Here is a 14,562-nt window from a genome sequence, read left to right as displayed (position 1 = left end):
TAGCACCCCTATTTTCAAAATATTTTTATCATCAAGTGATAGGTGCCTAGTGGGTGGATATGTTCTGCTCATTTTTACAATTAAAATTCTTTCCTTAAACATGGCCTGGATTTCAGCTGAGCTATGTTGAAATAAAGACCAGAACCATCAGGAAGGACCTGTTTCAGAACAGCACGGTCTCGCCAGCTTCCTTGCTCCAGCTCTGACTGCTCCACAGACCTAGTGTGGCATACCAAGGCGCAACAGTGAAGCGGAGTTACAGCAGAGGAGAAACTGATAATCCATCCTGGTTTAGTATTTAAATGCCACTCTTACAAGACATTTTTTTAACACTTGTACAGCACTAATTATTACGCATGGTTGCGATATATCCCATCATCTTTATCCTTCTGTCTCCCATAACATCCTCACAGACAAGCTCAGGAAGTGTGGGCTAGATGAGTGGACAGTGAGGTGGATTGAGAACTGGCTGAATGGCAGAGCTCAGAGGGTTGTGATCAGCGGTGCAGAGTCTAGTTGGAGGCCTGTAGCTAGCGGTGTCCCCCAGGGGTCAGTCCTGGGTCCAGTCTTGTTCAACTTCTTCATCAATGACCTGGATGAAGGGACAGAGTGCACCCTCAGCAAGTTTGCCGATGATACAAAACTGGGAGGAGTGGCCGATACACCGGAGGGCTGGGCTGCCATTCAGAGAGACCTGGACAGGCTGGAGAGGTGGGCGGAGAGGAACCTCCTGAAGTTCAACAAAGGCAAGTGCAGGGTCCTGCACCTGGGGAGGAATAACCCCCTGCACCAGTACAGGTTGGGGGTTGACCTGCTGGAAAGCAGCTCTGCGGAGAAGGACCTGGGAGTGCTGGTGGACACCAAGTTAAGCATGAGGCAGCAATGTGCCCTTGTGGCCAAGAAGGCCAATGGTATCCTGGGGTGCATCAGGAAGAGTGTTGCCAGCAGGTCGAGGGAGGTGATCCTCCCCCTCTACTCAGCCCTGGTGAGGCCACATCTGGAGTACTGCGTCCAGTTCTGGGCTCCCCAGTACAAGAGGGATGTGGCACTACTGGAGCAAGTCCAGCGAAGGGCTACAAAGATGATTAGGGGACTGGAGCATCTCTCTTATGAGGAAAGGCTGAGAGAGCTGGGCCTGTTTAGCCTAGAGAAGAGAAGGCTGAGAGGGGATCTTGTCAACATGTACAAGTATCTGAAGGGAGGGTGTCAAGAGGATGGGGCCAGACTCTTTTCAGTGGTGCCCAGCGACAGGACACGAGGCAACGGGCACAAGCTGAAACACAGGCAGTTCCATCTGAACATGAGGAAATACTTCTTCACTGCGAGGGTGACAGAGCACTGGAATAGGTTGCCCAGAGAGGTAGTGGAGTCTCCTTCTCTGGAGATATTCAAAATGCGCCTGGACGCGATCCTGTGCAATGTTCTCTAGGTGACCCTGCTTGAGCAGGGGGGTTGGACTAGATGATCTCCAGAGGTCCCTTCCAACCTCAGCGATTCTGTGATTCTGTGATTCTTTACTAACATGCACCAGTCTTAAAACCACTGCGCAAATACAGCCTGGCACGTAGCCATTCCTTTCTACAGCAGCAATCACTACAGAAACATGGGAACCAGCACCTGCATGACAGGGCTATGCAGTTCCTCGTTCTGTCATCCAAGGAAATGGCGACAGAGCCCGCTTTTGAACTCGTAACTGGTATAAGATGCTACCACTTGGACCATTTCCATTCCACACAGTCTTCACCTGGCCAAGGGGAAGACTAGACTAGATTTAGACTCAGAACAGTGGGAATAAGGGTAAGGAAGGTAACCGGGCCAGGCAGCAGCCCTGCTAGTGTCTCTGACTTTCTTTACATCACATCAACTGATATTGGAACCAAGTGGAGAATAGTTCACTATACAAGGAACATCTTTTTCTATTCTCTTTTCTAGAGCATATTTTTGTTTCCCTGCCACACCTCTTTCATGCTTTATGTATGGACAAAGGACATAATATCTCCTGAAACTCCTTATAGCAGGTATCATAGTATGTGGAAGCAACTCTGGTAGTAAAAAATTCATCCTCAAGTGCAACTGCCATTCACCTTTGGAAATGAGAGTGAGAAATTTTACAGAAGACTAACTTTTTTTTTTAAGCTCCAGTTATACTGATGACAAACCTACTCCTATCCTCAGTCACCCAAATCCTAATAAATTACCATATGTCTAGAAACCCTTTTTTAGATATGACTACTTCTATGATGACATGGAAGATAGAGTCTAGTTACTTTTAAGTTAAACTGTAAGATAAGCCAGCAAGATAAATACATCCTTTCAGGTAAGGCCAGTGCAGGCCTACCAGTATGGGCTGAATGTAATGAGAGGCAAAATACTGCTGCACTCAAAGAAAGTGATCGGGAAGGCGATGATTTAGGCAAAAAGGGATGGTATTACCATCCTGGAAAAGGTTTTTTTCTTGTGATGGGCCAGTTACACTACAGCTGCGGAAAGTTAAGGAACCCATATACTTAATAGAGGGAGTGAAGGGATAGTTTACATGTTACTTACACATCCTTCCCCTTACAGGGCTTTCTGTGATATACATGGTCCAGAAACAGTTTTATAACAAATTCTCCATTTCAGTTGTGTAGATAGGCCTCAAGTCGCTGGTACAGCTGGTCAGAAGCTGACAGTTCTGCTCCATTTATGACTTTTGAGCATTTGGGGATTTGTTTTTGGCCGGTGTGAAATGCAATGAGTTTTTCCAAGAACAAATGTGTGAGCATATCTATTGGGAAAGAGAAGCTCTTCCAGGGAGAACACAAGCCTAGGACACGAAAGAGCTGCTGCCTAATTCAGAATGAACTGGGACTAGAAAAAAAACTGGAAAACTGCATCACCACTCCCCACACCAAACTACTGACGTCTTATTTGCTTTGAGCTGCCCAGACCAAAGCACAGATTCTGTTTCTCAAACATCCCTAGCCACTGCTCTGACCAGCAGGCCCCAGAACAGCAGGCAGCCTCTCCCCCAACTTCCCTGGTGCAAACTTTATCAACATTTCGCAGGGCCATGCGCATTGCACAGCCTATCAATGCCATTTTAATTGAAGTCCCATGGAGCTGAAAGTGACTGAACTACATCTAATCATCAGTTTTAATCTAGCTTGGGTTAAGCAAAAAGTACTGCTAAAAATGGTGTCCAGCTTCACTCAGGCACAGAAAGAAGAGTGGAAGTGTTTTGTTGTATCTCTGGAGACCTGAGGCAAAAGTTCACTCTATTTGGCAATGGCAAAGTTTAAAATCATTAAACTTTGGCAGGTCATGTCTTACTCTACTAAAATTTTTAACCTACTCTAAAAATAATCTTTCTGATCCTGAAAAAAATACTCTTTTCCTAATGTTGTGTATTCCCATTATTTTATTTTGAGTTCCCTGTTAGTCAGCTCTCCAAACATCCTAGGTTTTCTTCCAGCTGCATGTGTGAACAGTCTGCATACCTGCAACTCAAGTTCCCCCCCAGCTCACCTCTGGTTTTAGGAGCAGGCTGCTGGCCAAGTCAAAAAAAATAATAATAATAAAAAAAAAATCTGCCTGACAATGACAGGTTAGAAGGGCCATGTCACCAAATAGCACCAGAGAACAGAACTTTTCTCATTGTGCATATCACATTTATGGAAGGCACCAGGGAAGTACAGAAGGCAATTATATCAATGAAGCTATAATCCTACAACTTTAAGTTACAAAAGGCTGTGGAACAGCAAGTTGAAGCTTGCTATACATTCAGTGCAACACTTATCTATTAAATAGATTATAGGGGAAGTTGAATCTTTCCTCAGTGACTAATCCAGCAGAATCTTAAATTATGGGAATAAACATTCAAGTTCTCCAATGCTTCCCTCTACGAGGAATTAATTTCCTGCCATCTGAAATACATTTATGGTCAGATAGGAAAAAACTAATGCCTACTCTGTTATATCCATAAACAAAAAAAAATAAGGCTAAGGTCATCATGAGGGCCTGAAAAGGAGGAACAGCTCTATTTTCAGGACTTCTCCTAGGTGCACGCTTGGTCTGATGCACAAGCTAGAACATCATTTGTTAGAGAAACACAGCAGGGCAATTCACGGTAGCTAGGCAGCTCAAGGATCAACCCCCCTCTCTCAGACAAACTTGCGACACAGGGCCAGATACTGAAAAAATTTGCCTCATTTGTCATATAGACAATATAGAAGTTTAGATCCTAGGCAGTGATCCAGTCTGCCTGCTCTCCAGCAACACCCGACCCTATGGATATGTAAATAGCATCTGTCTCCACAGTCAAAGTTCTTCGGGCACATGAAGTTGGGTAGTGATGGTGCTTCATTTTTGGAAGTTATAATAGGAAGCATGGCAGCAGAAATCTAGCCTTCTGCAGTCCGATAGTACTTGGATTTGTAGCCTAAAAGGTAGGCTATTCTGGATGAGATCGTGTCCTGTCCCCCACCTCTTTCGCACCGAAGCTGGGTCACTCTGTAGCCAGGGCATACAGGCTTTGTAATTCTCTTCAGAAGTCTGCAGGGATTGTAATATGGAGCCTCAGCACCTCAGGCATCCTGGACTACCTTGCTGACACACACAATTTTTTTTTTTTTTAATGAGTTTCAGACCCTATCTTGGGCATCCAGTAACACGTGTACCCACTTAACACCATGAATCATCTCCCTCCCACACAGAGTTAAATTCCAAAGCAGTCAGACTCCCAGCAGCACTTTGAGCATAGCCACTGTCAAACAAGGTGAAACTAGTTTAAATTGGGAAAATTCTTGGCACATAATGTCACAAGTGCCTATAGGCGTGCAAGTGCTCACACACAGTATTGGTAATAGCAATAGCTTGTGCTTTGTTATGCAGGATACACTTCCTAATCCATAGATTTTTCTTGATTTTGCAAATTCACAGTGTAGCATATATGTAATTCTGCCATTTCTGTAATGAACTAGTGTCAATATTTACCCTTCATGTTGGAAACTGTGCAGTTCAAAGTTATCCTGAGCCCATGTCACAAAAGCAGGCAAAGCTGAAGAATAAGGGAAACAGAGAAAGCAAGAAAAGAATGGAGTGAAGAGGGAAGCCCCGAGTCTTTATATACCAGATTCATGTACTATCCCAGGAAGGCAATAATCACCATTATTGCCATGCACTGTCTCCTTTTTCATTAATAATGGGCATTCCTTCATCAGCAGATTAAGTCTGAAATGGTTTTTCATTTTGTGCTCATTATGTTCTCAGGTGAATCTAGGTATTCCTAGGTTAAGGTTCCTAAGTGAATTTGTCTTCCCAAAATAAATCATTTGGTGCATAAGTCACAGGAATTATTATTCACTCCAAGGATGAATCTGAAGAGTTCTGTCAGTCATACCTCGTGCCTAGTCAATAATAATGTACAAGCAAACTATTGCATCTAACTCATTCCCAGTAAAGTTAAAGCCTCTGGTTTTATTCACATGGAAAAGACAAAGCTCTCCCTACTTAAGAGATGTCTTAGGTGCAGAATTCTTCTCTGTGAAGTAAGGTCTCCTAAAGTCTTTCCACAAAAACAAGTGAACCTTATTCTTGAAATTCCTCAAGAAATACAAACATATCAGGTCATCTTTGAGGTATGATACACCTCTATAATAAGCAGCACATGCTTGAGAGAAGTTCTCTCTATATCTGTAGTAAGTATATTTGGTATAAATGACATTGCAAAAGTTGAAACGTACCTCATCCCCATGCATATTAGCAACATACTTGAACTCTGGAATGCCAATCTTATGATGGGTTGGAAACCTTCCCAGAACAAGAACCCACAGGTCTCTACCTTTAAGAGGGGAAGGGGAAAAGACATTTTTTTAAACAAAGTGTAAAAAATGAAACAAATCTTAAAGAAAAAAAACGTAAAAAGATTTGGTCATCAAGAAGACCATATAAATTCTCACATTTCATTGCTGTCAGTCAGTCCTACATACAGCATATCAGAGAAGACTGTGTTTTCTTTTCTAGGAGTACTTACTAAATTAGTTATAAGAATAAATGTTTGCCTTCTGACCAAAAGTCACAGTGAACCCTGCAATTTCAAAAGCATTTAACCAGTCCTAGAAAATAGTTTGGGGCATTTTTTATTTTTATTAACATTTTTTTCAAATCCAAGCTTATCAAGCGAGATCTTTTTGAAAAAGTCATCAAGCAACTAACAAGTATTTAAAATAAAATATACTCTTCTCCCAAAAACATCAAATCAGGATAAGTGTTTTCTAAAGAACATGCAAAATATTTCATTATCACAAAGAGCATCATCTTATGTAATAAAGACAAAGAAGAAAAGCTAAACACATTCATGAATTACTGATCAGAAAACAAAAAATAACGGGCATAGCTGTATTAGAGACATTTTCCAAAGATCAACAGGGGAAGAATTAATAACTACGAAGAGCATTAGTTAGGACTACTAAAGTTGCACAGGAAGCTGAATTTAAGTAAAAAAAGGGAGGGAGAGAGAACGTTATGGAAGTCCTAATTTAAAAAAGGGGGAGGGGGGCGGGTATTATTTTTAGTGATGTGGCATTTCAGGTCTCATGTGTGGAACTAACTATGCTTTCCACTAGGCTGCACAATGAGGTGGACAGCTCTGGTTTCAGTAGATGACAGCAATGAAACTGGACTGATTCCCTGATAATAGCAGGCACAGCCTACAGATCGCTAATGCCCAGACCTTGCAGGCACGTCGCCTGTTCCCAGCTCTCACACAGGTCTTCCTTAGGACTCAGGAGCTGTCTCAGAGGAGTTCAGATGTCATCATTACTTACAAGCAAAAAAAAAACCCCAAAACTGTAGGTGCTGCTATATGCAATAATAAAAAAAAACATTATTTCTTACACCTTTGTGGATCATCAGATCCACAGCAAATAAACTCTGGATCATAGTCCAGAGCTGGAAGCGATGACCCTCACAGCACAGCTGCAGTCACACTTCTAGAAAGGAAAACAAAAATGCTGCAGCAACCGCAGTGTGTAAGAGAAGACAAAAGTTGAAGAGAACAGAAGAAACACTACAAAATGCACTGAAACAACTGCCAGATAGGTAAAACTGAAGTCGGTAGCTGCCAGACTAAGCTGCCACACAACAGGTTGAATCAGAGTGGCTCAGGCTCAAGAAGCAACAAGACAGCACTGAAAGCAGACGGATTCAACAAGTAGTTGTCTCAGGCCCCCCTAGTCGTACACAATCACTCTGGAAGACATTCATGTTCAATCTTTTTGGCCATAGTTTATGCACAAAGCTAAGATGCAGCCACCGACTCTTTCATTACAAAGGACAAGGTGAGCAAGTAAGATACACTTCATAAAATAAGTTGATAGTAAGCGCTTTGGTGAGGATGCTATTATTCAGCCTTGTTTTATGAAAAGACACTGTTCCATTAAAAAAAAAGTTTGACTTATGTACATCTAGACAAGTTACAGAGTGGAGAAACCACAGATATTAGCTTTTAAAGCGCATCCTTCTTCAAAATGAAAGGAAAAACACCACCAACCTCCCTCCCACACCGTAGCCTTTCTCCCTTCCAAAACAGAGGGCAGGTCTTGCTGCAGTAACGATGCTTGGAAGTGGGGGAAAAAAAAAAACAGAAACAAAAGCAAACAAAAAACAAACCCTATTCAAGAAAAAAAATACTACTTCTATTCAGCATCCAGCACGGACCACAGTCTCAGCTTAATTTCCATCTCTGTAAAGTCTCATCCTCTCTCTGGTTGTATCCAGAGACAACCCGCAATAGCTACCAAGCACCAAGCAAGTCCTTCAACAGCGTTCCTATGAGTCTGCCTCTGTGTCCTCTAGCCCTTTTGTACAGCACTCCTTCCCTCTATTGCATGAGAGCTTCAGACATCTCTCCTTGGTGCTTTACTCCTCATTTGCCATACAGACTGCCGTAGTGCTAGCAACATAGCTGCTTAGGACTGCAGCCTGCTCCTGCTTTGCATTTCCACCATAGCCCAAACCAAAGCTCACTACTGCCTGCCTACAATGTGCTGCTTCCCTAGCTAGGAATACATCGGCAGAGCTTCAAAGCCAGGAACGTACCCAGCATCTAAAATACAGTGATGAGGCTGGTAAGATTAAGGTAGCAAAGGACATATATTGTAGATCTGATGGTGTCTCAGCTCTCTCCTCTGCAGAGAATTGAATACAGCTGTAAAACACATGGTTTTCTACAGAGAAGATACATGCTTTCTATGAGAATAGGCTATAAATTCATTCAGCCAGGAACTGCCTGTTGTCAGAGAGAGTACCAAGTGCACAGGCTTGTCTTCGGAATACCTTAAAGCCAACAGGTTAAGTGAATTACATGTCAAAAGTCCTCTCAGAACAAGTGAGACGAGTGCTGGTTAACAGCATCAGTTTCCTCAAATCCTTAGTCATTTCCCATAAAAACACAAATCAGTGATCTAACAGGTGAGATAGCTTAGTGCAGGATCAGTACTAATATATTTATATATGATATCACATCCTGTATATAATTACTATGTAGTACATAAAAATCCCCAACCAATCAGAGCAGCCCAACAATATTGTAGTCCCTGAAACATAAAGCAACTTATCTCACCAATAATCAGATATTAAGATTAGCCTCTGGCTTTATTTGAATGGAAGCAGATCACAAGGGCTATCTCAAATCCAGTTACTAGCAACTGGACAACATCCATTGCATACAAACTATTTGGAGCACTCTACAATCTGAGGTAGAGCAGTGTCATTTTCTTTAACCACTTCCCCACAGCAGCACTAGCACTGATTCAGTACCATACATCCTAAAACAAGAGTCCAGGTACCGCTAAAAATGCCGTAAGCTGTCATTTAAGACTTTCTGTAAATCTCATATTCTGATCTGAAAATAAATAAAGACTGCTTGTGCCTTGCCATCAGCAGCACTCATTCCTGCTGCTATCACTGTAAAATTGCACTTATGGGAAACAAAAGGAAGAGCTAAGTATAGACTAGCATTAAGTACAGATCTAAACTGGTCTTTCCAGCATTAGTGTTTAGACTGTTTATAGTTTGTGTGAGGGCCATATAAATGATAAACACTCCCATGAACAAAGACATCAATTATTTTCTGGCATTTCCAGCTTCTCAGAGGTATTAAACCTAGCATTAAGATAAATTAAAATAAATTCCTGGGTCTGCTCAGCCTGCACTACTGGATAGTGTACCTATCAGGGATGACATAAGGTTTCTTTCCATACAGCAGTAATTTACTGCATGTAAAAAGATTCAGCAGATAGATAAAGTTTCTTTTAATCAGTAAGGCCTAGATAACTTCTTTCTGTACCTGAAGTGAACAGCTAAGCCTCCTCCCAAGCTTTGAATCAACTGAATGTATACCGAGAAGTCATTTCTCACTGCCAAACCAGAACTGACTCCAGCTAATCAGCAAATTGTATTTCAAGCAATCAAGACAGACCTGTGTTTGCAGCTGTGTGTCTCAGGACAAGTAATGGGACTTAAAGTTAGTACTGGAACAGAGCCAGATCACACAGCTTCCAGTAGAGTGACCAGATTTTTACGTTTACTAGCATTGCCACAGTTCATAGCAGATTACCAGTATTCTAACCAGATCTACCAAAACCAGAAGTTAAACTGAAGAAGTGAAACTGATCTTTGGATCTAACAGGAAAGAAATCCAGTCATCTATAAATCCTGCAGTCTGGATTACCCTCCCTGGTTTCTTTTGCTATGAAATTTACTCTTTCTAACTTTGTGCTTTACAGTTTCATTTAGGATAAAAATTTTCTTATCTTTGATGCGTTTTATGGGTAAAAAATGAAGCAAGACTATTGCGCAATGTGCCAGACCTGCTGTCAGTACTCCTCAGACTAGGGCTGCTCATTTAAGTTTGCCTGGAGGTCCACTTCTGCTCAGGAGAAGCAATACACTCACTACAGTTCTCCTGTGCTGGCCATATGCTGCACACTGACTTCATGGCTAGGAATTGCAGTAATGTCCCTCATGTTGGGGATGTCTCAACCCAGAAAAACACAGAGCAAAGAAGAGAAAGAAAGACTGGCTCTTCCATTAGAATGGAAGATTCAAGCATCATTTACTCTTGCTCCAGCTCTGAATGAATAGCCATTTCAACAGTCCACCATTGGACATAGCTCACACAGAACCTGTTCCGATTGTGGTTAGAAAGCTGAATTTTTAGTTCCCTAAATCCAGGCCTCAGATATGAATCTACTTGGATCCATCTGTGTTGCCTATAAAAAGTACAAAGCCAGATTAGAAAAAAAAAAAACAACCCCCCCAACATGATACCAGTCATTATACCAGTAAGATAAGGACCTCAAATAATATTCTTGAGTTTTGATGTAAGCCACAACAACTTACTCCACTTTGTATTATATAACCTCTTTCTCAAATGAGAGCGAAAATTAGTAAGTTTTATCTCATGTTTGGTAACAAACTCTACAGGCTCTATAGCAGCAAATTATCAGGGTAGTTTGAAATGACTCAAAGACACGGCCCCAAGCTTTAGGGAAGGCCATCTTAGTAGTAACGAAAGACGACAGAAGAGTTAAATACAGAGTACAAACAACTTCAAAGCGGTATCACCATTCAGATTGTTATTGACTACTGATATTTCAGCAGCACTGACAACCTGTCCTATCAGGACTTCATCCCATCATGCACTGCACAAGCTTTTCAAGTGTATGTCTCTGTCCCCCAAAGCTTACAATCAAAGCTGTGCAAAATAAGCAGGTGGACAAGACAAACAAGGTTTTGATTAATGCAAACATAGGCGGTATGTCCTTAGGCATAGTTTGTATCAATCAAGCTCAGTTCCGGTATAAGCAGAAGAGCATGAGCCTAGATTGTATGGTGAGAACATCGAGTAACAGCAATGAAAAACATGCCAGCTAATTTTTGTAATAGCTTCCACGGCAAAACCAACCACTGCATAATTTTGGCTTGACAGAAGAAAGAGAAACAATGCAAATAACTAGCATCTGTGTTACTTATACAAAATATTGTGGGGAGACAGGATGACATGAGAGTCACTGATAAATTCCTCTGTAGATATGCCACAGTTCCCACACAATCTCTCAGGCAGTCTTTCATACATTTAAACTAGGCATATTAACATTGGAAACCTTTCCATAACTGTATTTGGCAACCTACTCTGCTATGTCTTGGGATACTACATCCTTATCAGCTTCCTGTAACACTAGTTTAAACCTAGGTTAGTTGTTACCATGAAAGATACTAAGGGATCTTTACAGTTTTATTTTCATTGCAGAACTATGTCAGGATACTCTCCAGAAAGCACCTCTGACACTTCCTTTTGGAGCCTGTGAGTCAAAGTATGCTTATTATTACACAAAGTTATGTATCTTGCAGGAAGGAAGATCAAGAAATCAATCCTGTTTTATCACTTTTACCTTTTATATTACATTCATGGCAAACAGGCTTCTGTGCTAACATAAACTATTCTTTGGCTTTTAAGCTTTGTAATCTGTACTTGAATTTACTGCAGAGCTTGGTACTGCCAATGTGTATAATTCTTAGCCAAAACAGAGAACTACAGTTGCCTCCTGTGTACACACACTCTTGAGGTATTTCTGAAAAGGGCGATGGAAATACCAAGACATTAAATACCTATCTAGTTTAGTATTGTACGTGCAAATTTCAACGAGACAACAAGGGGTTAGTTTCTCCATAACAGTAGGGCAACACACTGTCTTCTGACAAAACGCTGCTCTAGCTAATGAAAGACTTGAGGAGCACCTCCCTTTTGCTAAAGCGAGCACCAGCAGTATGCTTGCCCTGTGGTACTCTGATTTACCATCACCAATTCAAGCTGGCAAATCTAAAGCTATTTTGGGACTTGGCTCCTGCAAGAGGATTGTCCAACAGCACCACCCAGCTTGATTCCAATTCTAGCAGAATTTGAGAGTTACCAACGTGTTATTTATGTACCTGGAAAGGTTTAAGCAGAACGATTGATCAGAAGAGCACTGCAGAAGTAGCCTTGCAGACGTGACCAAATACGTGAGCTTAATTGAACCAGACTGTTGAGTAAAGCACCTTCCAGATTACAGTAGGCAATACAAGAGTATCCTTCATAACTTTACAAATTATCAGCAAAAAAGGCAGCTGTCTCTGCTCAGAAAACACACTCTAGAGGTATAGCTTACTAGAATATCGTAAGTATCTGAAAGTGGGATCAGATAAATATCTGTATGAACAACTGTAGTACATCAGACTCTTCTGTGCAAGTTTATGCTTTGCTGAGAGTATATCATATTCTCATGGTCTACTGAGACAGAAAGGATTATCTACAGACTCAGACTGGATTAGCATTAGTAATGAATAACACGGTATCCCAAGAGGAGCTAGGACACTTTAATACAAGAAAGTCACCAAGGTATTCCGAAGGATTAAAAAAAAGACAGATTAGTCACATATGTTAACCAGACATATCTGACGATATTCAGCATGGCACATAGGTAAGCAGAACAAAACCAGAAGAGCCTAATGTAACACTAGATTACAGGCCTACAATAACCAAAACAAAAAAAATAGGTAACATTTATTTGGGGCAGTGGTAAAGGTCTTACTATTTGTTTTATTTTCCTAAGCATCCTGCTTAATGGAGAGACTGCAGAAGAGATCATACCTCACAAAACCTTAGCAAAAACTACTCTAACCATGCTGTTCTTGATAAGTTACTGGAAGAAGTTAAAATCACTGATAAGAAAACAAAAGCTTGTTTAAGGATAATAGCAAAAGAGACTAAACGGTACAGTATCTGGGCAGCATTTTAAAATTTTATTTTAAAGCGTTAGGACTATCCTATGCTCTGTATTTGCATTTGCCAACCTCCTGAATGTTAATACAGCCCTGTCTCTGTCAATCTGTGCTATTTCTTGAGGTACAAAAGACCCAGATGTTTCAGCAACAGATGCACTGAGACAGTTACTACACCAGGTCCACTGCTTATCTTTACATTTCTGCTTTCCTTCCATGTATCCCTGCTTACAGGCAATGGTTTAAGGCCGTCTCTCTCTCAAACAAACAAAAGTAACAATTTCATTATTTAATAAGCACCTATCTACTTTCAGAAGTTATATCAGCCAATCCAATTTAGAGTCAGTACCTGATGAGCAGAACCATGGGAATGAGCAATGACTCTTAAAAACTAGGCACTGTTTATTTGTAACCAAAGCATTTGAGGAGGAAAGAGAGTCAAAACAGTTCACAGTTCATATGCTTGCTTATACTTTCTAAAGGTTTACAAATCTTTGGTTGCTTGGGAAGTCCACAGTCGCTTCAGACACTTCCACAGGATTTGTATTTTATGAGAATGACAACCTGTTTCTATGCATATGTGACTCATCACTAATACCATTCCAGTTCTCATCATCGAGCTGAGCACACTCATACACAAGTATGAAAAACTGCCAACGCAGAGCACAATCTCTACAATAGGATTTTATAGTTTATTTGAACACAAAACAAAGAAAACCCAGTAATAAATAAAAAATCTAAACAAAAAAAACAGAAAGGAATACCATTTTTAAAGTAGTATACGCTAGCCTTATTCAGTGTTGTCACTGAGAGGAAGAGAACACCACAGACATATAGAATTAGTCTGAACAGGCTTTCCCTGCTGTTTACGCTAACTGGATTCATATTCACTCCCAGAAACCAAACAGACTATTTTTCCTCTTCACCAACTCTTGCTTCTATTAATTAGCACTGTATTTTTAAACATCATTCTAAAAATATATGTTTTATTTTCTTTTTTGAGAAATGTGTGAAATTGGCATGCACCTACCAGATTACAAAAAAAACTATTGTACACATACAAGAAAAATACTACCCATTCACAGTAGTACAACCGGATAATCATCCATTGCAAGCCTGGGGTGAGAAGGGGCAATGGTTTGTTTATAAATGCAGTTTATCCAAACCCAGCTGTTTTATTTGGCCTACCCTTTTGCCACCACAGGCAGAGGAGGCCAAAACTATTCTTTGCACTCGAAGGGAAGAGAGGGAGTAGAAAACCAGGAGGAGACTACAGGTTATTGCTCCTATGTGTCTCAGGAAATGCTTATACACTTTGAGGATTTCAGCGCGTTGAAGTGCCTTGTCAAGAGACTTGCTATGCATGTCCTATGAACATCCTTGGCAGATCCAAAACCTTATGTCCGCAATAAGAACGGGAAGCCCATAACAATACATATCTCAAAACTGGCAAGCAGTGTCCTACAAATTCAGACAGCGAACAGCCTTGTTTAGCTGGCTGGAGGGAAGAAAAAAAAAAAAAAAGGAAGATCAATTAATTTTTTTAAAAAAATCCAATACATATCATCATCATCTGTTTCTGGTTTAGTTAATAAGCTGTCTTAGTTTGACCAGCTGCTTCTAGATTCTCTCTCAAAATAGATAACAAAATGTCTCCTTAGAAATACTAGTGACAGTCTTTTAGGAAAGGCAACCTGTCTAACAAGTACTACAGGAACTAAAATCCAAGCAGTGTGACCAGCTACAACAAATGGAATA

General features: G+C 40.9%; 1 protein-coding gene across 1 annotated transcript in view; it reads right to left on the bottom strand.

Moving 5' to 3' along the window:
- The window catches only part of CPM (carboxypeptidase M), a 37,573-nt gene that overhangs the window by 10,586 nt on the left and 12,425 nt on the right, over positions 1-14,562 (bottom strand). Inside the window, exon 3 of the mRNA XM_026074767.1 lies at positions 5,724-5,821. Within this exon, the coding sequence (XP_025930552.1) occupies positions 5,724-5,821 (98 nt within the window). The remainder of the gene's footprint in view (positions 1-5,723; positions 5,822-14,562) is intronic.

This window comes from Apteryx rowi, unplaced genomic scaffold, assembly GCF_003343035.1.
Source record: "Apteryx rowi isolate R43461 unplaced genomic scaffold, aptRow1 scaffold_4, whole genome shotgun sequence".
In the NCBI taxonomy this organism is placed as follows: domain Eukaryota; kingdom Metazoa; phylum Chordata; class Aves; order Apterygiformes; family Apterygidae; genus Apteryx; species Apteryx rowi.
Note: the sequence above shows the minus strand (reverse complement) of the source record. Positions and strands in the feature narration are given on the sequence as shown.